General features: G+C 39.1%; 1 protein-coding gene across 1 annotated transcript; it reads left to right on the forward strand.

Annotated features, from left to right (window-relative positions):
* On the forward strand, positions 1-24,998 carry Dhc16F (Dynein heavy chain at 16F). Its single transcript, XM_066398215.1, has 57 exons — positions 1-36; positions 336-449; positions 505-589; positions 641-719; positions 766-915; positions 971-1,148; positions 1,647-1,853; positions 1,903-2,044; positions 2,092-2,351; positions 2,407-2,573; positions 2,627-2,853; positions 2,904-3,078; positions 4,260-4,641; positions 4,696-4,824; positions 4,880-5,137; positions 5,188-5,610; positions 5,666-5,812; positions 6,795-6,976; positions 7,028-7,113; positions 7,167-7,375; positions 7,428-7,601; positions 7,655-7,791; positions 7,843-8,033; positions 8,289-8,550; positions 8,608-9,025; positions 9,078-9,290; positions 9,343-9,528; positions 9,585-9,781; positions 10,115-10,301; positions 10,353-10,576; positions 10,644-10,855; positions 11,424-11,679; positions 12,952-13,144; positions 13,354-13,616; positions 13,669-14,079; positions 14,132-14,304; positions 16,173-16,353; positions 16,412-16,600; positions 16,650-16,788; positions 16,838-17,014; positions 17,071-17,267; positions 17,325-17,570; positions 17,623-17,860; positions 17,911-18,071; positions 18,645-18,794; positions 18,846-19,023; positions 19,072-19,244; positions 19,294-19,474; positions 19,783-19,962; positions 20,013-20,390; positions 20,440-20,627; positions 20,681-21,123; positions 22,035-22,828; positions 22,879-22,971; positions 23,021-23,221; positions 24,607-24,724; positions 24,772-24,998. The coding sequence occupies exons 1-57, from the start codon at positions 1-3 to the stop codon at positions 24,996-24,998; spliced, it is 12,165 nt and encodes a 4,054-aa protein (XP_066254312.1).
* Position 24,999: the final 1 nt, after the last annotated feature.

Below are 24,999 nucleotides of genomic sequence, written 5' to 3' on the forward strand. Positions count from 1 at the left end.
ATGTCTGATGTGCGCCCCACCTGTATCTACACAAGGGTAAGTGCGTGCATACTTGAGAATCTAGGCAATTTACGTTAAATAATGGGGAAATTTCAAAGAGAGCGCTTAGTTTAGGGAAGCCGGAAAATACCAAAAATGATAATGGAATAAATTAATTTAGATACTATAGATTACCATTTAGTTACGGTGGGGATTAGAACATTATCGAGTCCATTAAAATGGAGAGGTAAGCCGACTTTAAATAGTCAAAAATATACGCATTACATCAGTTGGGACTAATTGGACATATTTTTGACTATTTCTGATAATCTTAACTTGGCGTTCTTTCTTGTTAGAACGGAGATATTAAATCTTCTAGGATGGGTGGCCCAAATGTAGTACCTATGCACATCCCTCACAAGGAGCTATTGGAGAAAATCGAATTCAGAGACGAGAAAGCTGCCTCTTTAGTATTTCTATTTCCTTTGTCATTTTAAAATTTATCTTTAAACAAATTAATTTTAGACCAGCAATAAAAAACGACAAGAAAATATCTTGACTAAAAGGCGGAAGCTACCGCCCATAGGTCCTAAGACACACACTATATCTGGTAAGATGAATATTGAAGAGCAATATCTAAATTGAAACGAATTCCGTTTAGAGACTCGCAGTAGAAAATTTAACTTAAGAATCACCACTGGAGTCCCATTTTGTCATCAAACAATCGACGACCAGTACGAGTATGATTCAAATTTGAACTATATAAATTACTTTTGGGACTTGTAGGGCAAAACCAGCAAGCCTTAGAAAATTGGAACAAGTGGCTGACCAGAAAGAATGGATAGCGAAAATGAGAAAATCCACTGACGGATTTTTCGTCTATTTCACGTACGCAGTACCGAAAAACTCCAAGTTTTTCAACCCCTATATGCTAAAGTAGCTTTTACATAGAATAAGTTTTAGATCTATTTTAAATCATGGCAATTTCTAGGGTTGTGGGCTATGAAGATGTGGACAAAAACGAGTTTTTCACTATGAGCGCCAGGGGGGTGATGCAGCATGTGGGAAGCGAAGTGACTTTCACCTCTCTGGATAAATGGGAGGACGAGTATGACATGTACCAGAGGTTGATGACTATTAGAACTTTTAGGGCTTTCCGGAAATGGAAGGTGAAAATTTGCAAAATTGAAAGGTTTAAGATGAATGTTTCGAGTTTTGAAAGGATAGACTTTAATACGTTTTTATTAGCATGTGGTACAACTTTGGTTTATTCCTAAATATCTTTAAAATTAGAAAATATATGCAAAAAAATTCTATCTTGAAGCTGGAAAGTGTCAGTGGCGTAGGCCTTATATAAAGCTAGTTGAAAATTTTAAATAATATTAAATAATAAAAAATCATTCAACCCCCATGAGCTATAACTTTGATATATTTTTGATATGATGATTTTAATTTGAAGATTCTCAAAATCTAAGAGTTTATGCAGGGAATTTCCGTGTTTGAAACTATAGACAATCAGGGGCGTAGTCTGCCTATAAAGGCCGGTAGAAATTCTCTACAACAATAACTCCTTATATTACCTCCCCTATATAACCTTATATGGGCCTATATACCCTTATATAACTTCTTAGTCCCCAGGCAGTTATTCAGAGTGTTATTTTTCACAGGGTTTTTACGTGTGGCGCAAGAACATAATTTACTCCAAGTACACTGCAGCTCAAAAGTATCTCGCTCAGAACATGTTCCTTCTGAATCCGTTTCTGAGACAGGGTCTACTAGACATTCAATACATGTGCTATAAAATGATGGACACTAGTTTTGTAGATCTGAGCGAGAAGGAGAATATTTTGCTGTTTTTCTTTATTGAAAATCAGGTATGTCACTAAATATGCAACAAATTGCACAAGAAAATCGTAATTTTAGATGGACAAATTGAATCATATCAAAGAAAAAACTTCAGAGTTTCACGATTTAGCCAAAGAAATTGTTTCCAATGCCTGCCATCGAGCTTTCCTTGCGAAGGGATTTACTGAAGATGAGCGTATAGTTGACGAGCAGGAGAAAGGTATATTCTAAAAAAGTTCATTCTTCTTAACATTAATCTCAAAACAGACCAAAAGAGGCGCAGACAACAGAAAGCTTCATACATAGCACAGGCCAGCAAAAAGAAGTTTTGCGAGAGATTAGCTGCGTATATAATGCTTGTAGATTACATGTCTATAAACATGCTTCATCAGCTGATAATCAACAGCATTACCGATTTGAACAGTCTATTTGAGATCCACTCAAAGTACCTGCCCAGAACAGAACTGTTGGAAAAGGCAGAGATGAGCCCCGTGTTGGAGGGCAAGAGAGACCCCGTAGATCCCACTGTGAGTGAGAAGATTAATTATCGGAGCGTTTTTGAGCGCCTTTGGTGTGATTTAGCTGCCGTTGTTTATCGTTAACGTGACCCTGGAGCCCGAGCAAATCAAGCTGGATCCCTCATTGGAGGTCTCCAAGTGCATTTTCAGACAGACAATCCAGCTTTGGGAACAGCATTGCAAGGAAGTGAAGTCTTTCGTCGCCGATCCGTTTTACTCTTCTTTCACGACGTATGTTAAAACCACAATCTTACGTGTTTAAGCACCAATCTCCCTTCACCAAGGCCGGTGATCAACGAGAAAATCGAAGATCGCATTTGCGGCTGGGGCCCTACATTGGAATTCTACCTCAGCACAGATGAACACTTGGAGTTTGAGCTAAACAGAGTTTTCGAGTATTTCGACACCAATTACGAGGCCGCAGACTTATATGTGAGACGACTGGACTCTGTCCGAGAGTTCTTTTCTGAGGATTTGCTGGTGACCGAAGAGGACATAGAGAAAGAGACTGGCAAGTTGCTTATTTTGAGTCCGATTTCAAGGGTTCATGTAGATGTTTAGTTCCCGAGCATTTAAGAAACATGTGTATCCGATACAACTCTGAAATAGCCACAATCGAAAGCATCATCAAAGCCCAACCTTTGGGATTGCTTCGCTTGATACTCGATGGCTTCAAGAGTAGGGCTTTGCCGGAGCCGACAGGATTGCTGGAGATTGTCAAGCGTGTGATTCCATGGTAATTATAATTGAACATCCCCTAAATACCGATATTATTTACATAGGATTGGAAGAGGAAAGACTCAGAAGAAATCCGACTCGTTTTAGAGTCAGAAGAGTATGTTTCTGCGTATTTAAAATCCATACATCATAGACTTTTTTTTTAGTGTGCTTGTCCCTATACCCATCTCTCATCATTATGGAGATACAGAGTCTCAAATGCTGCATTTCGAAGAAAATTTGTTATAAATTACGATTTTAACCTTTTCTACACATTTTTCAAATCGCGGTTCAAATTTTGCCTTTATCAGAACAAGGCATGGCTTCATGCCAAAAGTCAGTGGCGTAGAATTGCCTTTATTTAGTTTGATAAATTTCGCGTTCATTTACAAGAACGCGGAGTTGCTTCATGCGGAAAGTCATTGGCGTAGACTGACTTTCTTTACAACCATAAAATGTTTAAATGATAATTGTTTGATAAGTTTTCTAGTATTTTTGAAGACGTAGGATCAAAATTCAGCACGCCTCTGCTTTTCATCTGACAAAGTCAATACATTTTTTTATTATTTAGAAGAATAAGGAGCGACTTCACGCTCAAACTCAGTGGCACGGAGCTTTCTTTTTTATAACTACAAAATATTTAAATAATTAATATGAAAATGAGTTTTTTCGTGTTTTGTTCACGTGGAATTCAAATTCTGCGCGACGCTGGATTTCTGAAATAAAATTAATATGTTTTGCAATTATTTAGAAGAAAGAGAAAGTGCTTCATGCGAGAATAAGTCAGTGGCGTAGAGCGCCATTTTTGGAGGTATAAAATGATGTAATGATACGATGAGTTCACCATAGTTTCTTCATAGACAAAAAAGTATATAAAAAAATGTGTAATTTTTGTCCCCCTTCGAGTCCTAATTAGCCCAAAATCGCAGTTTTAATCGTTTTCGAGATATTGAGATTTCAGCGGAAAGTTGCCAAGAAAAAAGCCGTTTTGGGAAGGATTTTATGGTAAAAAACCACAACGAAGGGCGCTATCAGCTCAGAAATATCATGGGGTACGCTTCTGAAACCATTTTATTTGCACGAGGATCAAGTTCCAGATCCTCAAAGGCGATATATCTAAGAATTTCCTTAGAATTTGAATCTACTCATTTTATCATGCCTTGCATGATTGAAATTCCCTTCTTTTGAAAACATTCCCAGGATTGGTAGAGGAAAAGTCTCAGGACTAATTCAAAGGGTGGAAGAAGCTGTTAATTACCTCCAGCAAGATCCCGTGACCACGATGGACTTTGTAAAGTACCTGGAATACCTGAAAGAAGCCATCGCAAAAGTGGACAATATGAAGGAGGTTTTAGACTATTGCAAAGAACTGTATGACGTCACCAAAGAATTTGCCATTCTCGTTCCTGAGGATGAAATGACCGACTATCTGGGCTTAAGTGAGTCTTTGGGGAACTTGCGGGATTTGGTGGTCAGTAAGATTGAGGAGACTAGAAAGGTCTCTAAAGCCTTCAGTGACCAGCTCAATAAAGATATCAGTGCGCTGATTTGGAAAGTTGAAGGCATTAAAGATGAGTATGTGGTAAGCTTTAATTTAAGCCTTTGCTGGGGAATGCGTGCTTAAACCTCCCAATAGCAGCCTTGGCTGTATGACATCAATTCGAACATTGACGAGGTCACAGATTTCCTGGCCGATCTCTATGAGCGTCTAGTGGCCTGCCAACTAAAGGCTACAGAGTACGAAGGCTATCAAAAGCAATTTGGGGTATTTAACGCTAAATCTTCTCAATACATCTATGTAACTTTACACGGCACTGCAGCTTGAAATATCGCTCTTTGATGTACTGGACGAGGCAATGAACGATTTAAAACTGAGACAGCTTTTGTGGGAGAGTGCAGACTCCTGGGCTAAAACTGTTGGCGAATGGTACCATTGTGACTTCAGCACTCTAAACGCCGAAGAGATGAGCTTGTTCACCGCCAAAAGCGGCGAGAGTATCAAGCAACTAGAACAGGGCTTGCCCCACAACTTAATAGTACCAAAACTTAAAGAAGAAGTCGAATTAATGAGGGAAAAAGTATGTTTTTTTTTTAACTTAATAACAAAAAACTAAAAACGGAATTAAAGCTACCAGTGATAAGATACCTGCGCAATCCCACCATGAAACCTCGTCATTGGAGCCGCGTCGAAGACGCCTTGAACCACAAATTCATGAGAGACGAATTGATGACGTTGGAGTTGTTAGAGAATCTGAACGTCTTTAGCTGCTCCCAAAACCTAATGGAGATCTCCAGGCAAGCCAGCAGCGAGGCAGCGCTTGAGGCCCTTCTCGAGAAAGTGGAGGAGGCCTGGAAGGGGCTGGAATACATCGTCATCCCTCACAAAGACGCCAGGGATGTGCATGTCTTCGGCTCCCTGGAGGATGTGCACACTGTGCTGGATGAGACCAACATCAACATAACAACCATTGCCAGTTCCAGGCACGTGGAGCCCATTCGGGCACGAGTGGAGCGGTGGCAGATAAATTTGGACTTGTTCTCTCAGACTCTGGTAGGAGTGACGCATTTGTAGAAGTTTAGAGCTTTAGGATTAAATATGGTTTTAGGATGAGTGGATGATGTGCCAGCAAAAGTGGCTGCATTTGGAGGTGATTTTTTCGTCTTCTGATATTCAAAGGCATCTGCCAAATGAAGCAAAATTGTTCGTTATTGTGGATAAGTCGTGGAAGTTTATAATGAGGCACACTGCTAAGGTGAGGCGCTGAAACTGATGTTAACATCGCGTAAATTAGTTCTATTAGGCAAGGTGTAACGTATCATCGTGGAGATATTTTAGGGGGCGATGGTACTCTGCAAAATAATAAAAAATGCTAATAAACTTGTGATTAAAAACACACCATTTTCGATATATAGGGTGTTTCTGAATGGACGGTAAAAATTTTAATGGGTGAATCTTGAGCCAAATTTAAGACGAAAAGTTCATAAAAAGACATGTCCAAAAATGCTTCGTCTTCGAAATAAGAAAGTTGACCTTGACTTCCGGTATAACCGGAAGTGATATAACCTTCAAAATATTTTTAAAAATTAGAGTCTATCTATATTAGTTTAACTCCCAAATATGAAAAATTTAGATTAGCTACAAGTACAAAAGTTTCTAATGAAACAGTTACGTGAATCACCCTGTATATATATATATATATATAGCATATAGTAGTGGCCCAAAAAAACATAACTCCTTGTATATGGCTATCGACGATTTTGACATTTTGCTGAAGAGGGCCCTAGAGAAAATAGGGGTACAAAATTTCAAAAATTTAATTTGAGGTATACGTGAGCAAAACGCAAAGTATGAGAAAAAATGTAAAACTATATTTCGAAAATGGTATGTTTTTGACTATGAATCCATTAGCATCTTTTTCATTTTGCTGTATAAATTGTCATTTTAGTTCATAGTAGAAGTAGTATAGGGTTTTTAAGGCCCCAAAAATAGAATTCATTAAATACAACACTATGTATTTATAGGCATTTAAAATTCTCGAACGACAGAATCTCTCACAGTTCTGGAGTTTCAGAGTCTTAAAGGCGATTTTTCTAGGAAAACTTAGATGAAATTGACATTTTAATTTCCTTTCTCTTTTTTCAAGAAGCTCACTTTTGCATAATTAATGAGATTTTCAATTCCTTATGTTGAAAATAGATTCACTCCTTTAGAGTTTAAAGAAATTTCCCCTTCAGATGCCTTCGGCCTTGGAAGCCACATTGCAACGCGGCCTCCTGGAAACCCTCCAAAGAAACAACGCCCTTCTGGAACAGATCATGAAGTGCCTAGAATCTTATCTGAACACAAAAAGAGCGGCATTTCCCCGATTTTATTTCCTTTCCAACGGTGAGCTTCTCGACATCCTCTCTCAAGCAAGGCAAGACGACACACGATAAAACTATCAACAATCCGATAAATTTCAATTTAGGAACCCACATGCAGTTCAGCCCCATTTGAGGAAGTGCTTCGAAGCTATCGCACAATTGGAATTCGGCCTGAAATCTGCAGATGAAGGTTGGGAGCTTAAACTCTTAAATAACGAATTTAAATGAGCTTTTATGACATAGGAGAAGAGACAAGGGTACAAAAGGGGGCTAAAGAAGGAAAGAAGGGAAAGGCACCTACAATGGTCCCTACCAATAATATTATAGCTATGATAAGCCCCGAAGGTGAGCGGGTGCAGTTGAGCCAGGGCCTAAAGGCTCGGGGGACCGTGGAGGATTGGCTGGGGAAGGTGGAGGAGTCTATGTGTCTCAACTTGAGAAAATGCATGAAGGCAAGCTTCGTCTTCGTTTTCCCGATAAGTATCGCGAATATTCCCTTTTCAGATTTCAATAAACCACTACGTGCAAAAACCAAGGACCGAATGGGCCATTTGCCACCCCAATCAGATCATTCTTACCGTGTCCCAAATCATGTGGGCCAGAGGCGTGCATGAAATCCTGGATGCGGATAGAAACGCTGCGAAAGAAATGGACCAGTACGAACAAAAATGCGTCAAGGTAATTAACGCATTTATTTAATTTAGTTTGCGCTTAGAAATTAGCTTAAACAGGATTTAAACGATTTGGCTGTTCTCACACGAACCGACCTACCTGCAGTTACCAGAAAAATTCTCATCGCCCTAATCACCATAGACGTGCATGCCAGGGACACTATAAGAAATATAATAAAAGGGAAAGTCTCGAACAGGTCTCTTTTTTTAAGAAAAATAATATTTATCTGAGATATACTTCTGCGCAGCAACAACTTTGACTGGCTTAAAGTGCTGCGCTACTATTGGCTGGAAAACATCGATGACTGCGTGGTCAAAATGTCCGGCGCTTCTTATCGCTATGGGTACGAGTATCTGGGGGCTGGAGGAGTGCTCGTTATCACTCCATTAACCGACAGATGTTACTTGGGTCTTATGGGAGCTTTGCAGTGGGACTTGGGTATGTTACTCGATATTATAAACTTTTCTGTAGAGTCCTGGAAGAACTTATAGTAACCTAAAAGGACCTGAATAATATAATTTTTGTATCCTTATGTGGATTAATAAAAAAGTCAGTGGCGTATCTGGGAGAATACAAGCATAAAAGGAGAAAAAGCATATTTGCATGGATTTTAATATTAAAAATTTCGCTGCCATTCATAGAAAGAGCACACGGATAAACAAGGTTTCCAATAATTATACCCCTCGTCTACAGGAGGAGCTCTTGTAGGCCCTGCAGGAACCGGCAAGACCGAAATCACCAAAGACCTGGCCAAAGCCCTTGCGATCCGATGTGTCGTCTTCAACTGCTTCAAGGGTTTGGACTCCAAAACGATGGGGCGATTTTTCTCTGGGCTGGCCCAATCGGGCGCCTGGTGCTGCTTCGACGAATTCAATCAAATCGACATTGAAGTGCTCTCCGTTATCGCTCAGCAGTTGGTCACCATTAGGAATGCCAAAGCTGCCAAACTCTCCAGGCAAGGCTCTTTAGGGTTCTTTGGTAGTGTCCAAATCCAACCCAAAACTTCCTTAAGGTTCATGTTCGAAGGTCGAGAAATCAAGCTGGTCCAGAAATGCGCCGCTTTTATCACCATGAATCCCGGTTATGCCGGAAAGACAGAACTGCCAGATAATCTGAAAGCCCTGTTTAGACCCGTATCCGCGATGGCCCCGGATTACGGTCTAATTGCTGAAGTTTTTTTGTATTCTGAGGGATTTGAGTCATCAAAAAATTTATCTCAGAAGATTGTGAGAATGTATAAATTGTGTAGCGATCAATTATCCCAGCAGGATCATTATGATTTCGGAATGAGAGCAGTCAAGAGCGTGTTAGTAATGGCCGGATCTATGAAGAGGATCAGTCCGGACCGAAGCGAGGATGAGGTGCTCGTTTGCGCCCTTAGGGACAATAATTTGCCTAAGTTTTTGTCGGATGACGCAGTGCTGTTTCAGGTAATTGAAAAAACATCCAAAGGCACTTTACTAAGTTCTTTGGTACGTAAAGGGGATCCTGCAAGATTTATTTCCTGACACTGAACTTCCAACGAGAGACTATGGCGTATTGAAGGACACTATAGTGAAGGTGATGGAAAAAAAGAATCTGCAGCCTGAGGAGTGTATGATACATAAAGTTATCCAGTTGCACGAAACAATGATTGTTCGTTGGGGGGTGATGTTAATGGGGCCCGCTGGAGGAGGAAAAACCACCATTTTAAACGTACGAAATTCAACCCCAACTCAAAACTTTTAAAGTCTGTTTCCAAACATAGACTTTGAACTGGTCCTTAACAAGAATGGGTGAAGAAGGGCAACAAGGGCCTTACTACCAGTCCGTACGCACATTTATCATGAACCCAAAAGCTGTCTCAGCAGGAGAACTCTATGGAGAAGTGAACCCTTTTACTCTGGAGTGGAGGGATGGTTTAATGGGCGTTGTAATGCGAACAGCTGTAGAGGTAATTGATTGCTAAACTGTGTATAGAAGTCTCAACAAGTAAAATAAAAATTTTAGTCCCTAACAGAAGATCATCAATGGATTATTTGCGACGGTCCAGTGGATGTGGTCTGGATAGAAAATTTGAACACGGTGTTGGATGATAATAAAACGTTATGTTTGGGTAATTCTGAGAGGATAAAGCTGACTGCTTATGTTCGTATGGTGTTTGAGGTGCAGGACTTAGCGCAGGCTTCTCCTGCTACTGTCAGCAGGTATGATACGCAATTTAGAGCCAAATTATTAATGTAGAGTTAACTTTAGTATTAATGTAGATTTCAGTGTAAAATTATCGATTTACTAGTAGTACTTAACAGGAAAATCATGAGAAAAGCAGAGATTTTACGGTACATAAATAAAAAATATAAACTTTTCTTGTGACTGCACTGTAAAGTAGCAGTCGCCAAATTATTCAGAAATGTGCTTGGTTGAGTACATTTTTAACATTTCTTTAAATTTTATGCATCACATAAACTTCTGCGTTCATTAAGAAGTTACTCTTTGTTCTGAGGTTCATCCACGATCTTATGCTGAAAATAATGTTTCAGATGCGGAATGGTATATATGGGCTCAGAAGAGTTAAAATGGATGCCTTATGTTAGGTCATGGATAAACATCATCAGGGATAATCTTCTGAATAGCGAACTGAAGACCTTTTTGCTAGAACTATTTAGCATTTACGTGCAAGACGGTTTTGACTTCATCAAAACAAACTGCACATGTGCGATTCATCAGGTACCGTAATTCATGACTTTTTGAATTAAGTTTGATAGTAAGTTCCATCAGGTGGACATCTCCAAAGCGAGGATGATTTGCTCCCTGATTCAGAGTCACCTATTTTTACCGGGAGCAATGGAGAACATCGAAGGAAAATCCGAAATCCGCTGCTTTGTTTGTCAAGTTTTCATCTTTTCCTATGCCTGGGGGCTGGGAGGGAACATAACGCACGAAAGCAGAGAGAAATTTGAAGCTTTCCTGCAGAGGCAATTTGAGGAGTGCATTGACGCCAGGTGGGAATTTTTCAGTCACACTCTATCTCCCTTTTTAAACGACGTTATATTTCCTTTAATCAATCAGGCTGCCCTCTGGTCAAAATATTTGGCACATTTACATGGACATGCAGAGCAAGCGACTTACTCCCTGGCAGGAAATAATGCCCCGGTTTCAGTACGACAAAAAGACACCGTTTTTCGACACCCTGGTACCTACTTTAGATACTGTAAGATTCGGCGACGTTATGGAGAGATTGATCAACGTAGATCACGCAGTAATGCTGACGGGAGACACCGGTAACTTTCAATCCCTCCTCAGGGAAATTCATTTTAGATTATCCAATTTCATGTAGAAGACACTGAATGATTAATTTCCATCAAATTCTACGAAAACGGTTAAAGGTACAAAAATACTGCAAGGGATCGAAGAGCGAAAAAATTGAAGAAGGAACTTAAATTTGGTACTAGAATTCATACGGGGAGCCCCCCAAAAAAATACAAAACATAAAATAATATATGACCCACAAAAACTTAACACTCTGTATGTAGCTACCGGCGATTTTGACATTTTGTTGTAGAGGGCCCTAGAGAAAATAGGGCTACGAAATTTCAAAAATTTAATTTTAGGCATACGTGAGCAAAACGCAAAATATGAGAAAAAATGTAAAATTTTGCCATCCAGATATCGAGAATGGAGCGTTTTTGATTATGGGGCATTAGCATTTTATTATTTTGCGGAGTACTATGGCTCCCTGAAATATCACTCTGCTTAGTGGTGAAGATTTAGAAATATTGATATTCATTAAGTGGGAATTTAAATAATTTAAAACAAGTTTTACCCCTTTGAAGAACAATCATCTTCCAGGGGTCGGAAAGTCTGTGGTGGCAAAAGACGTGCTGAATCGTATGGGAATGACTGGCCGATTCGTTTCTGCTTCGATGAATTTTTCCGTCCAAATCAGCAGCAGGTGTACACAGGAAAATATTGAGCTGAAACTGGAAAGAAAGAAGAAGACGTTGCTGGGAGCTTCCCTGGGAAAGAAAGTCATCATATTCATCGATGACGTCAATTTGCCGAGGCTGGAAACTTATGGAGCTCAACCCCCGATAGAGCTAATCAGGTAAGATTTGTTTACTGCAGAAAATTTAATTCAAATTAATCTAGATTACCGCAAAGAAAGAGAATTAAGGTCTTTTGGGGTTGCTACATAAAATTTTGCTTTGCTGTTACTATAAAAAATATTCAAGTGTGTCCAGATTACTGAAAAGACGGTTTTGTCTGTGCGGCTTACTACACACCAACCACTTTCTAATTTTGACAAATAAAGTGAAAATTTTCGTAATCCGAGCTAGTGACCAAACGAGTGCCCTTTCGCACCTAGTTGACGAATTGAACCACTAACTGCAATGTTTGTCGGTGTTTTGCAGGATATTAAAAAAAAAAGAGTTCAGGTTAGTTCAGTGAGTATCTCGAAAACGGTGCGTTTGCGGAACCATTTTAATAGGAACTTTTTTCTTAGAATGGGCCAAAAAATCACACCCTTAATTTCTGAATCCTTTTTTTAAACACCCTGTAGAAATAATATGGCAGAGTAGCTTGACTATGTACAAGGTGTCTCAGTAACTCTGTTACAGGGCGATATCTCCATTATGGTTAGAAATACTCGAAAATGTTTTGGGGACAAATTTGGGATTTGATGAAACGCGTTATGTGGTGGAACTTTACTGTTTTTACTACTTCCGGTCCTACCGGAAGTCAATGTCAACTTCCTTATTTCAGACGGAACACCCTGTATATTTTTGCATTTTTAGATTCCACACATTAAAGCGATTAAATAATTATTAGGTCTCCCTATTCCTAGACCTTACGTTTAAATTCTATATGTGATTTTTGGCAGCATAGAGCTCAGAAGCACGCCCGTAATTTAAGCAATGTAAAGCAATGTCAAATTTAAACAATTTAGATTTAACATCGTCCTCGTACAACAAAATTACAAAAAAATCATGTATGAAACTCGTTAGGAAATATTAATTTATGCGACTGGTCTCACATTATGGAACCGCGCTACCCCCCCCCCCCCCCTCCTCCTCCTCCCTCCCCTTGCTACGTACAATCGTACATTTTACAATTAGTTGCAATAGTGAGTTTAAGTTACTATAAATACCAATGATTTTCTGCTCCAGATTCAAATCAATCATGGATTTAAACAAACTAATGTCTTAAAAATTCGCAGGTCACCCTTTCTTTCTTTAGGGGTCAAACTAGTCTCGGATAAATTTATCAGCAAGGTGGATCCAATTTTAGTTTAAAAAATTTCCATGTCTCTGATAAGCTTATCAGAAACCTATGTTTATCTTCAATGAAAAAATTATATGATATTTTTACGACTTAGACAATTACTGGATTACGGCGGCCTCTACGACAGGGAAAAACTCTTCTGGAAAGACATTCGGGACGTTATTTTGACTTCAGCATGCGCTCTTCCAGGAGGAGGCAGAAACCCCCTTAGTCCCCGCTTTGTCCGGCATTTTGGCGTGCTGCTGATGCCCCCACCCAGCGAAGTGACTCTAAAGACCATATTCAAGGTAGTTTTGTTTACAGGGCGTCCCAAAAATAAATCGCTATACTTTACCCACATGGCTCATGTGTAGCGACATGGAGCTTACTTAGAAGACACTTTTATGAAAATATGAGTGGTTTGCATTTCTTCACAGTTATAGCACTCTGTATTTTCGCATAGCTCTTTTAGAACACTACGACATCCTGTATTCAGTTATTCCTACGATCTTTCCAGGCAATTCTCAAGGGGTTCCTAAACGACTTTTCCAACGAATGCCGAAATTTGGGGGACAACGTAGCGAGTGCCGCAGTGGACATTTACAATAGAATTGCCCGCGATTTGTTGCCCACTCCCTCAAAGTCGCACTACATATTTAATTTGAGGGATTTGTCCAAATGCATTCAAGGTATCACTCAGGTCGATGCCGGCACCATGAGTGAAGAAGGGGCGCTCATGAGGTTATTTTACCATGAGTGTTTAAGAGTATTTCACGACAGGTCAAGAAGACTTGCTCCACCTTTGCGTAGGGTCCCAAACATATGTTTTTAGATTGGTCGATGCGGAGGACAAGTCCCACTTTTACTTCCTGATGAGAGAAATATGTAACAGAAACTTTGGCACTCCGGTGCTGCAGCTGCCTGACAACACCGCCGTAATAGAAAAACCCCCCAATTTGCTCTTTGGGGATTTCATGCAGTTTGGGGCGAAAAGGACCAGCAGAATCTATAACGAGCTGAAGGACATCGACAAAGCTCAGCGCATCTTGCAGGATTATCTGGACGATTTTAATTTGACGTACAACAAGGACATGCAGGTGATACTTTTCATGGCGGCAGTGGAGCATTGCGTGAGAATCGCCAGGATTCTGAGGTTGGAAAGGGGGAACGCCCTCCTCATTGGGGCGGGTGGCATTGGGAAGCAGTGTGTGACCCGGCTGGCTTCCCACGTCAATGGATACAAGTAAAACCGGGAAAATCTGGGGGTTTTTAGTTGTAAAATTTTGGATTTTCAGGTGCTTTCAAATTGAGCTAGTGCGGAACTATGATCATTCGTCGTTTTTCAAGGATTTACGAAACATTTACTTTCACACAGGGGTGGAGAATATGGATAGTGTTTTCCTTTTCACTGATATGCAAGCAGTGCAAGAAGAGTTTTTGGAGGATATCGATAACATTCTCAATTCGGGTATGTGGCTGAAAACCCACAAAAAAACCCTTTTAGGACCAATAAGTCGAAGTACTGGCAGCTTTGTGCGACAAAGCAAAGCACGAGGCAAACCAGTTTCAAAGCACAAATGCGGCAAAAATGAGGTTTTATATCATTAATTAGTAAAAGAGCTCAAATTAATCCAACATGAAAGGAACAATTCAATTTTTAAAACCTGACGATATAACTAACATTCCGGTTGATGTCTCTAAATACCTTATTTTCATGGACTTCGGATCGCAAATGTGCGACAAGTTTCTATTGAACTTAGGTACCTACCAGTTACTGAATTCATTATTCACACTCATACTCACACTTAGAGCCTCTTTCCTGACGATACATATCCCATTTTTACCTAAACTCTTTTTCTCCCACTGCACTATACATATTCAGTTAGTATTTAGAATAAGTCGAAGTACCAATACTCGACGAATACTGTAAAATATACGAATTCTTAGCAATTTATTTGAATTCATGATTAGTGTGAGGGGGGGTATTATTGAAAGATAGAAACGGTGGTGGAGGATCTTTGGGATGCTGTTCGGATTTCGTATATCTTGGAATAATTTTTTAAAGTTTGATATTTTCTAAAATATTAAGTAAAGTAAAAAGCTCTGATCGTTTTTCGCTATATTTTGACGATGAAAATGAACATAGTTAGAATCAAATACGCGCCGTTTTGTTCGATAACTTGTCTATTTTGAAAGCAACTTCATAATTCCGCGATTGAACCCTATTGGTAAAAAACATGACCAGCTCATTTTCACAAGTCTCTCTTGAGACCAGTTTTTTACCATCAAGAAAATTTTGCAAATCCTTGAAAAGGTGATAATCGCTTGGTACCAGGTTTAGACTATACGGCGGCTGCGATAGAACGTCCAATCCAAACTATCGGAGCTTCTGATGCGTCGTTAAAGAGGTGTGCGACCTGGCGTTGTCTTGATGGAACACAACACCCTTCCCATTGCCCAATTCTAGTCGCTTCTGGTCGATCGCCTGTTTCAATCTAATCAGTTGTTGACAGCAGAGGTCTGAATTGAGTGTTTGGACCGATGGGAGCAACTCATAGTGAATGATTCGCTTGCAATCCCACCAAACACACAGCAAAACCTTCTTGGCCGTTAATCCGGGCTTAGCGATCGTTTGGGCCGGTTCACCGCGATTGGACCAAGATCTTTTTCGGCTGTTCTCGTATATGACCCATTTTTCATCTCCAGTCACCATTCGCTTCAAACATGGGTCAATTTCGTTACGTTTCAGCAAAGGATCGCAAGTATCAATTCGGCCTAAATGGTTCTTTTGCCTTAATTCGTGTGGCACCCATACATCGAGCTTCGTCTTGAGACTTGCCTTATGCAAATGGTTCTAAACGGTTTTTTGGTTAATCTTCAGTTCCTGGGCAATGGAATAAATGCTCATATGTCAGCCTGACTTGACGATTTCCATGATTTTATCGACATTTTCAACGATTGGCCTACCAGAGCGTGCCTCATCTTCGACGTCCATAGTACCAGAACGAAATCATTGAAACCACCGCTTTGCTATTGCTTTTGATACTATGTTGGGTTCATAACCAGTACAATTTTTTTTGGCTGCCTGCTCTGCTTCTTTACCTTGGTCGTAGTGGTACTGAAGAATGTATCAAATTTTCTCTCATTTTTCATAATTCTATTTTTTCGTGAACTAACTCTACTGAACAGTTCGTTACAGGAATGAAAATGCCCTTTTTCCATTTTTCTGTTTTGAGGCCAATAAATGAAACTACTCTTATATGGGGACATAAATTCCATAGAAACAAAAAAAAAACCAAGAGCCCAATGCTCGGTCCAAACGTAATCGTTCCTTAGGTGATGTGCCAAACCTCTTTGAAGCAGAGGAATACGAAAAAGTGATAAATAGCAGTAGAGACTCGGCTACAAAGGAAGGTCTTCCCCAAGAGCGTGACCACATCTACCAGTACTTCATAAGCAAAGTGCGCAGTAATTTGCACTTGGTCATATGCATGAGCCCTGTGGGAGATACCTTCAGGTTGACTGAGCAAAAATTCTACATTGAACATTTTTAAATTCAATCTGACCCCTTTAAGGCGTCGCTGCAGGGTGTTCCCCTCGTTGGTGAATTGCTGCACCATAGATTGGTTTGAAAAGTGGCCCCAGGAAGCTTTATTATCAGTGGCTCAATTCAGCTTGAAATCGTTGGGAAGTCAGGAATTGTGCGATGGTCTTTCTAGAGCTTGTGTAACGATTCATGAGAGTGTGGAAAAAATGACTGGCAGGTATGTTAATAATTCCACAAATAAGGAGGCCGTCAATGCCTTTTTATAGATTTTATCAAGAAATGAAGAGGCACTACTACACGACCCCCAGCAGCTATTTAGAGTTCATCAAGCTCTACAAAGAGATGCTGCAAGACCGACAAGACAAAATCGCCAAAACCAGAGACAGAATCACGAATGGACTCCACGTAAAAATTCTCTAAATTAACCCTCACTCCATTAATGATATTTTTCCAGAAATTGTACGAAACAAACAATGTTATTGACACTATGAAAGAGACCCTGATAATCCTGGAGCCTGAACTGGCCAAGAAGTCCATTGCGGTAGAGGAGCTTATGAAGAATTTGGCCAAAGAGCAGAAATCGGCGGACAAAGTGCGAACCACTGTGAAGAAGGACGAGGAAAATGCAAAAGTATTTTATCTTTAACACTTGTGAAAACATTTTGAAAAAAAGTAAAATTTATTAAGACGCAAGCGGATGAAACTCAAATTCTTGCGGACGACGCCCAAAGAGACTTGGACACTGCTTTGCCTGCATTAGAGGCAGCTACCAAAGCACTGGAAGCATTGAACAAAAGCGACATTAATGAAGTGAAACTCTTCCAAAAACCCCCTAAATTGGTTCAGTTTGTCATGGAGAGTGTATGCATATTAATGGGAACCAAGTAAGATGCGCTTAATTTCATGTAAACATAGGTATTAGTCAATTTCTCGTGTAATAGAACCGATTGGGCGGCTGCAAAAATAATCTTAGGAGACACCAACTTCCTCAAGAAGCTGCAGGACTACGATAAGGACCACATCACAGATTTGATGCTGAAAAAACTAAAAACTTACATCGAATATCCGGATTTTGTGCCCGAGAAACTGGTGACTTTGAGCAAGGCCTGTAAAAGCTTGTGCATGTGGGTGAGGGCTGTGGATATGTACGCCAAAGTCTATAGGATCGTGGAACCCAAAAGAAAAAAGTAAGCATTTAAATTATCTTTTTGAAAGTGGTTTATGAGGTGACTCAATTAGGCTTCAATCTGCTGAAATGGAGCTCAATACAGTAATGAGTTTGCTACGCGAAAAACAGAAGCAGTTGGCCGATGTGGAAGCTATGATCGCGTCTTTGGATGCTAAGTTTAACACCACTATGGCCGAAAAGGAAGCATTAGAGAACAACATTGCATTGACATCTGCAAGGCTTAACAGAGCCGGTAGACTTAATATTGCTTTAGGGAATGAACAGACGAGATGGGAAAACAACGTCAAGGCAAGAGTAGGCCACATCTTGAGAGCTTTATCTAGCATTTAGGGTTACAGAAATTTGCCATTGAGCTAAATAATTGCGTGGGGGATGTTATGATGGCGGCTGCTTGTGTTGTTTATCAGGGAGCTTTTACTACCAATTACAGGGTGAAGCTGGCGAATATTTGGGAGAAAAAGTGCATTGCGGAGAAGATACCTTACACTAAGGGTTTTAGGTGAGTTTAAATGAAATATACAGGGTTGTCACTTTATAGTAGTCGCAGCTAGAACATGTCATGTGCCACTAAAAGCTCAGTTCTTGAGTGTTGATAAAAGCTCTGTTGAAAAACAATCTGACAACACTATTTACGGCATATTAAAAATCTCCAAGGTTTGCGTCTTGTTTCCTGTTTAAATTACTTCATAACTCTCACCGTTTAGAGCAATAATAAGGACAGCAAAATAATACACCCTCTGCGCAGTAGGAATATCTAATTCAAGATAAATCATATCCATCTTGAAACAACCCCGGAACGCTACAACTCCTTCATAAATCAAAAGTTTCATTTGAAAACTAAAGTTTGCAAAATATAATTATTTTTCGTCACAGTGGCAATGCCTCAAGCAACGATACGAGCCACGTGAAGCGCCATTGAGCCAATGACGAGGCGCGAAATTTGAGACATCTTCTGAGCAGTGTTGCCCTTTCAAGCCAAGACAGTTTAGAAGTCTTGATTTTTCGCCCTCAAAAAACATACATATTTCAGTTTTTTCTTGAATTAAATAATTAATAACTGTGCGATTTTAAGTCTGCTAGATGTTCTGGCAGACGCATACGAAATTCGCACATGGAACGCATGCGGTTTGCCCAAAGACAACGTTTCGACCGAAAATGCAATCATGGTGATGAAAGCCAAGCGATGGCCGCTTATGATTGATCCTCAAGAGCAGGCCAATAAGTATTATATTTTATTTGTTGCACTCACTTTTCCTCATCATAATTTGCTTAGATGGGTGCGTCAAATGGAGGCCCAAAACAATTTGAAAGTAATCAAACTAACCGATCCAGATTTTATGAAAGTTTTGGAAAGCGGGATGAGAATTGGTACGCCAGTGCTCTTAGAAGAAGTGGGGGAGACTTTGGACCCAACTTTAGGGCCTATTTTCTTGAAACAAACTTTTGTCCAAGTATGATTTCAGTAATAATTTTAAACAAATTTTCAGTTTTTTTTCTAGGGAGAAAAGACTCTCATTCACTTAAGAGAATCCGACATTGAATACGATCAAAACTTCAAGTTTTATATCACAACGAAACTAGCGAATCCTCATTATTTACCGGAGGTTTGCATTCAAGTCACTATAGTCAATTTCACAGTTACTACTTCTGGACTGGAGGACCAGCTTTTAGCGTATGTTTTATCTTCATTAATTCAAAAGAAGATTCAAAGATTTTTTCAGAGACGTAGTCCGATTAGAGCAGCCAGAACTCGAGCAGCAGCGTAATGATTTAGTAGTGCGCATCAACGCTGATAAAGCCCAAATCAAAGGAATTGAAGATAAGATTTTGTACCTGCTATATCATTTCGAAGGAAATATTCTGGATGATGAGGAGCTAATTGAGACTTTGAATGAAAGCAAGGTAAATAGATAAATTAAAAATAAAGATTTCGATTAATAACTTGTTAACTAATAGAGATAGGCATAGTAGGATATATGGAGGTTCTTGAAAAACTACCATTTCTTGAGGAACATCCGCCTAAAACTCCCTCAAATTTGTGGCATACGTTTAGAAAACACCTTGTATAAAAAATCGAAAAAATCACTGGAATAGCATGTGACCGCCCTTCATTTTCTGAGACACCCTGCATATTAACGCAATTAGGATTTAAGATGAGGATGATGTTTCTAAAAAAATCGGATTCATTTCCCTAATTAGGGAAGTTTCAGGAAACGTCTGCTATAATTGAAGCGAGATTAGTGGAAGCTGAGGTCTCAGAGGAGAAAATCTCCATAGCCCGAGAAAAATACCGGTCAGTGGCCACCAGAGGTTCAGTCTTATATTTCGTGGTAACACGGCTAGCAGAAATGGACCCTATGTATCAACACTCTTTGAAGTACTTTAGTCAGGTACTCCTGCCTTTCTCGACCTGTAAAAAGTCATTTAAGTCATTATGTAGGTATTCAACAACGTAATGCTAAGCTCAGCCAAAGACCAAGTATTGGAAAACCACCTAAATACCTTGATAACCAAAAGCACCCTTGCAGTCTACACAATAATTTCTCGCGGGTTATTTGAACGTCATAAATTGGTGTTTAGCTTTATGTTATGCATCGCAATTTTGCAACAAAAGGGTGAGATCATAGACGCCCAGTGGGAATTTTTATTGCGAGGCCCCGTGGGCAGCAAGAGCATAGCCAAAAAACCAGATGTGCCTACCATAACTGACGCCATGTGGCAAGGTGCTAATTTTCTTGCTTCGACATATAAGCAATTCCAAATGTTGCCTGAAGAGATCACTAAAGCTATATCGGTCACTGTGGGGAGCTATAGTGTGGTATGTCCAGTTTTTTGGAAAGCTATAAAATACTAAACAAGACCTTTAGGTGATCAAAGTGGTGCCCAATGCATTAGCCAGCAATGTTAATTGGGATGAGACTTTGGCGGATTTTGAAAAGCTCCTCCTAATCCGCACTTTACAGGAAGAAAAGCTGGTGTTTGTCATAATGGAATTTGTGAAGCTCAACCTCGGACAAGCCTTCATTGAGAGCCCTCCAGTATCCCTCAACCTTCTGTAAGATTACCGTTTTAACCCCCTCACATCAAAGTGATTAAAAACTCCCACAGCTACCAAGATACCTCAAACGCAGTTCCCTTGATATTCGTCCTGAGCACCGGTTTAGACCCTTTCAGGACTTTTCAAAGATTCGCAGCTGATATGGGATACTCCGACAAGTTAAAATCAATTTCCCTGGGTCAGGGACAAGGTCTAGTTGCAGAAAGATTGATCCAAGATGCTTTGGAAACTGGAGATTGGATTTTTCTGCAAAATTGCCATTTGGCTGAGTCCTGGATGCTTTCCATGGAGAGGATGGTTTTGAATATTGCGGAAAATGCCGGGAAAGTCAATAAGACCTTTAGGTTGTTTATGAGCTCTATGCCTTCTAAATCGTTCCCAGTGGCGGTGCTGCAAAATTCTGTTAAGGTCACGAATGAGTCTGCTAAAGGGCTGAGGGCGAATATGAAGAGGGCATTTGCCGACATGTCGGAGGATTTCTTCGAAGAGAATCGTAAGTTTGATAATCGATGTTGATGATGGTATCAACTTTTAGATGAAGGTAGAAAATTTTAGTTTTTCAAATAACCCTCATGCTGTGTCTTTTCGAAACCGTTAGAGATAGGGATAACAACAAAGTATGAGTAATTCTGTCAATGAACTGTAAGTAATAAATTTTCAAAAATATACAAGAGATTCCACTTAAACAAATCGTCTTTTAGTTAAAAGAATATCGGAGATACAAAAAATCAATATTTCAACCAATTCTCTTGTTGACTTTCTGCATTCTCAAAGCCGGTAGAGTTAGGTACAGAGGCAAATTATTAAGAATTTTCCCAACTAGATGTTAATAATACATATTCAAAGAATATACAGGAAGTTCTATTTAAAATTTTTGAGCAAACGAAAATCTTTAGAGACAGGTATAGGGACAAATTATTAGTAAGTCTTTTAATGAGCTGGAAGTCACAAATTTTCTAAAATACACGGAGGTTCTATTTGGATCCATTAATTAATAAAATAACCCGCTTGTAGTTAAATGGAATTTAACAACTGAAGTAGAATTTCGGAGACTTAAAACATGAAGTCAGGGACGTACTTACATTCTATAAGCAGTCATGAATGTTTCTATAGTAAATTCGTAAATTAAATGGTTTATATACCTTGCAACCCTATAAATAATCCTCTAATACGCCCTTGGATTTTATTGCTATATGTTTTTATACATTAATGTAGTTAAATTTTGAGGATTTTGAAAATGTGTAATCACTGGTCTGGCTGGCTAGAACAAGCTCTTTAGTTGTACCAGGCATTGACAAATAAATTTTAATACACTAAAAAACTTTAAATAAATAAATACAAATGTTCACATATACATGAAATTATGTAATTATCATAACATTTTTTAAAAATGTATGATTATAGCTCTACATCAAAATTGGAGAAGCATATTGTTTGGTATCTGCATGTTTCACGCAGTAGTTCAAGAACGACAAAAATTCGGGCCGATGGGCTGGAATGCAGTGTACGAATTCAACGATAGCGACCGAGATATCACCTTCAACACCTTCGAAATGTTCTGCGTGGAGGGTTTCATCCCTTGGGACGCTTTGGAGTATTTAACAAGAGAAATCACGTACGGAGGACGCGTTACTGATTACTGGGACTTGCGCTGCTTGAAGACCATCCTCAAAATCTTCTTATCACCTCCAACGTTAAACAAAAACTACAAGTACTCAGCTTCAGGCACTTACTACTGCCCAGACTTCCCAAAATTGCAACTATACCGGGATTTTATTGACAGCTTCCCAATCATCGAAGAACCGGAAATTTTTGGTATGCACGACAATGCAAATATCGCCTCTCGGATCAAAGAAACTCGTACAGTGATTAACACTATAATGGAGTGTCAACCCAGGTCTGAAGGAAGTGAAGAGGATATATCTAGCGATCAAATTGTGTATGAATTGGTTGAAAAGGTTACTAGCATGGTTTTGACGAAGGTTGCTACAGAGGATGCCAACATTTATCTATTTAAAAAAGATGATAAAGGGAGACTGCCATCGTTGACTACAGTTTTGACCCAAGAAATAGATAGATACAATGAATTATTGAAACTCGTGCACGAGTCCATCGATCAGCTGAAGAAAGCCATTACAGGGTTGGTGGTCATGTCTGAAGCTTTGGAGGATGTCTATAAGGCTTTTATGAATAATCAGGTATATTTTTGATAATCAGACGCAATTGAGGGGCAATGTGAAGTGTTTAGGTTCCAAAAATGTGGTCTGCAAAAGCCTACAATTCTTTAAAAAGCCTTGCGAGTTGGGTGCTGGATTTGACACTAAGGCTGGATTTTATTGGGGTATGTCCTTTAACAAGAAAACAAATTAATAATAGAAATTTTTGCATAGATTTGGGCTCGCTCAGGCCACCCCACTTCCTACTGGATTTCCGGGTTCTACTATCCTCAAAGTTTCCTTACTGGAACCCTCCAAACTCATGCCCGCAAATATAACCTCCCCATCGATAAACTGAAATTTGACTTTGCGGTCAAGAACGTGAATTTGAGCCAGGAAAACATAAAGCTGGTGCACGATGTTGAAGGAAAAGAGGTAAAATGGTTTTATTGAGGCTCTATATACAGAGTGCACATCCATGATAAGGATGTTAAGCATAGGAATCTCGTAAACGGTAAAATATAGATTAAATCATAAATAAAATATATTAAATCGGAGAAAAGTTGGGCATTCAAGGGACTAGTTTCACGAGAAATAGATCTACTTTGATGGTAAGAGATGGATGAAAACTTAAACTACTTTTCAATGGCAGCTTTTCACAAACTTCAATATGACAGTTTTGGTTTCTTTCTATGACATTCCATTGAGGCCCTAAATAAATGACAACGCCCGAGTCAAAAATGACACTTGTAAAACTCTTTAAAATCTTAACAGCTTACTTAGTTTTCTTTATTTAATATAGTAAAGTATCACTTTTTCCTGTAAGTCCGAAAAACAATAATTAAAACCTCCCAATTAATTTAAACAAACCTATCTCACTTCCAGCAAGGTCCTAGCCCTTACACACGTTTCACTCACTAAATGACAGCCACACTAGTGACGTGTTTCACAAGTCTTTGAAACAAAAGAACCAATTATCCCGATGATTATTGTATTTTATATAACAAACATCCCATTTTCAGCAGCGCTAACACTCGACTGAATCATCGAAGAAATGATATCGCTTCGAAGCATACAAAAAACTTTACAGCTTTTTGTAAACATACAGCTCACCGGTCTGAAAATCGATACGCGAGACGAAATAATACATGTATTTAAATTTTAATATTTCTACATATTGAATAGGTACATCCTTATCTTGGATGGAATATTTGGCACTTGAATAATTGGTCCTTTTTTTAATAATTCATCTCACTTAAAAGGCCTTAGGAAATAACGGAAATTTGTTTGAACAAGTCTTGTAATTTAGACAATATACAGTTAATTAAAAAAATAAGCAGTTTCGCTTTTGTAACATTAACAGGCACGTAAAATGATAGAAAACAACAGAAAACCTAAACCATTGCGTAGATTACTAAGTATAAATACATTAATGAATTTGTAATAAAAAGTCGTCTTAAAACCGACAAGAAATTTACCAGGGCCATATTTAGAAAAAAGTTGATAATTCTTGATAAACGAAATATTAGAGACGAAAACCAGGACTCACATGTTGAAGTTTATAAAATACTGCACTGGAAAAGTTGTTTTAATTTTTATTTACCTCTCACAATACGGGGATTTTTTTTAATTCAAAAATTTCGGTGTATTTGAAATAACTGAAAAACCAAAAATAATTTTGTAGATATGTTTACACCGTGAAACTATTCCCTGAAATGCGCAATTTTTCTCACCTTTAACCAAGTCTGTACCTATTACCGTTTACGAGATCTCCATGCTACACATACTGTACATGTATATATATACACACATATCTAAAGGTCTATGAGCTTTATCAATCACTAAAGCCCCCGGAAGATGGAGTTCTCGTGCACGGTCTTTTCTTAGATGCCGGGAAATGGGACATGGAAACCATGAAGCTTATAGATCCAAAACTAGGTAAGTTCCACTGCAAATTTAACCGTAATTTGACTTAATTTTTAAAGGAGAAATTAATCCTCCTTTCCCGGTGGTTCACATAATGCCCAAAACGAAGCTTCCAGAAGATCTTCGTTACATTTGTCCCCTATATAAAACCTCAATTAGGGCAGATGTTTTATCCACCACAGGTCACAATACGAATTTCGTAATAGCAGTACTACTGCCCACCGCCCGAACTCAAGACTATTGGACTTTGAAAGGAACTGCCTTGTTGATGCAGATTACGAATTAAG

Source organism: Euwallacea similis, chromosome 17, assembly GCF_039881205.1.
Source record: "Euwallacea similis isolate ESF13 chromosome 17, ESF131.1, whole genome shotgun sequence".
NCBI lineage: Eukaryota > Metazoa > Arthropoda > Insecta > Coleoptera > Curculionidae > Euwallacea > Euwallacea similis.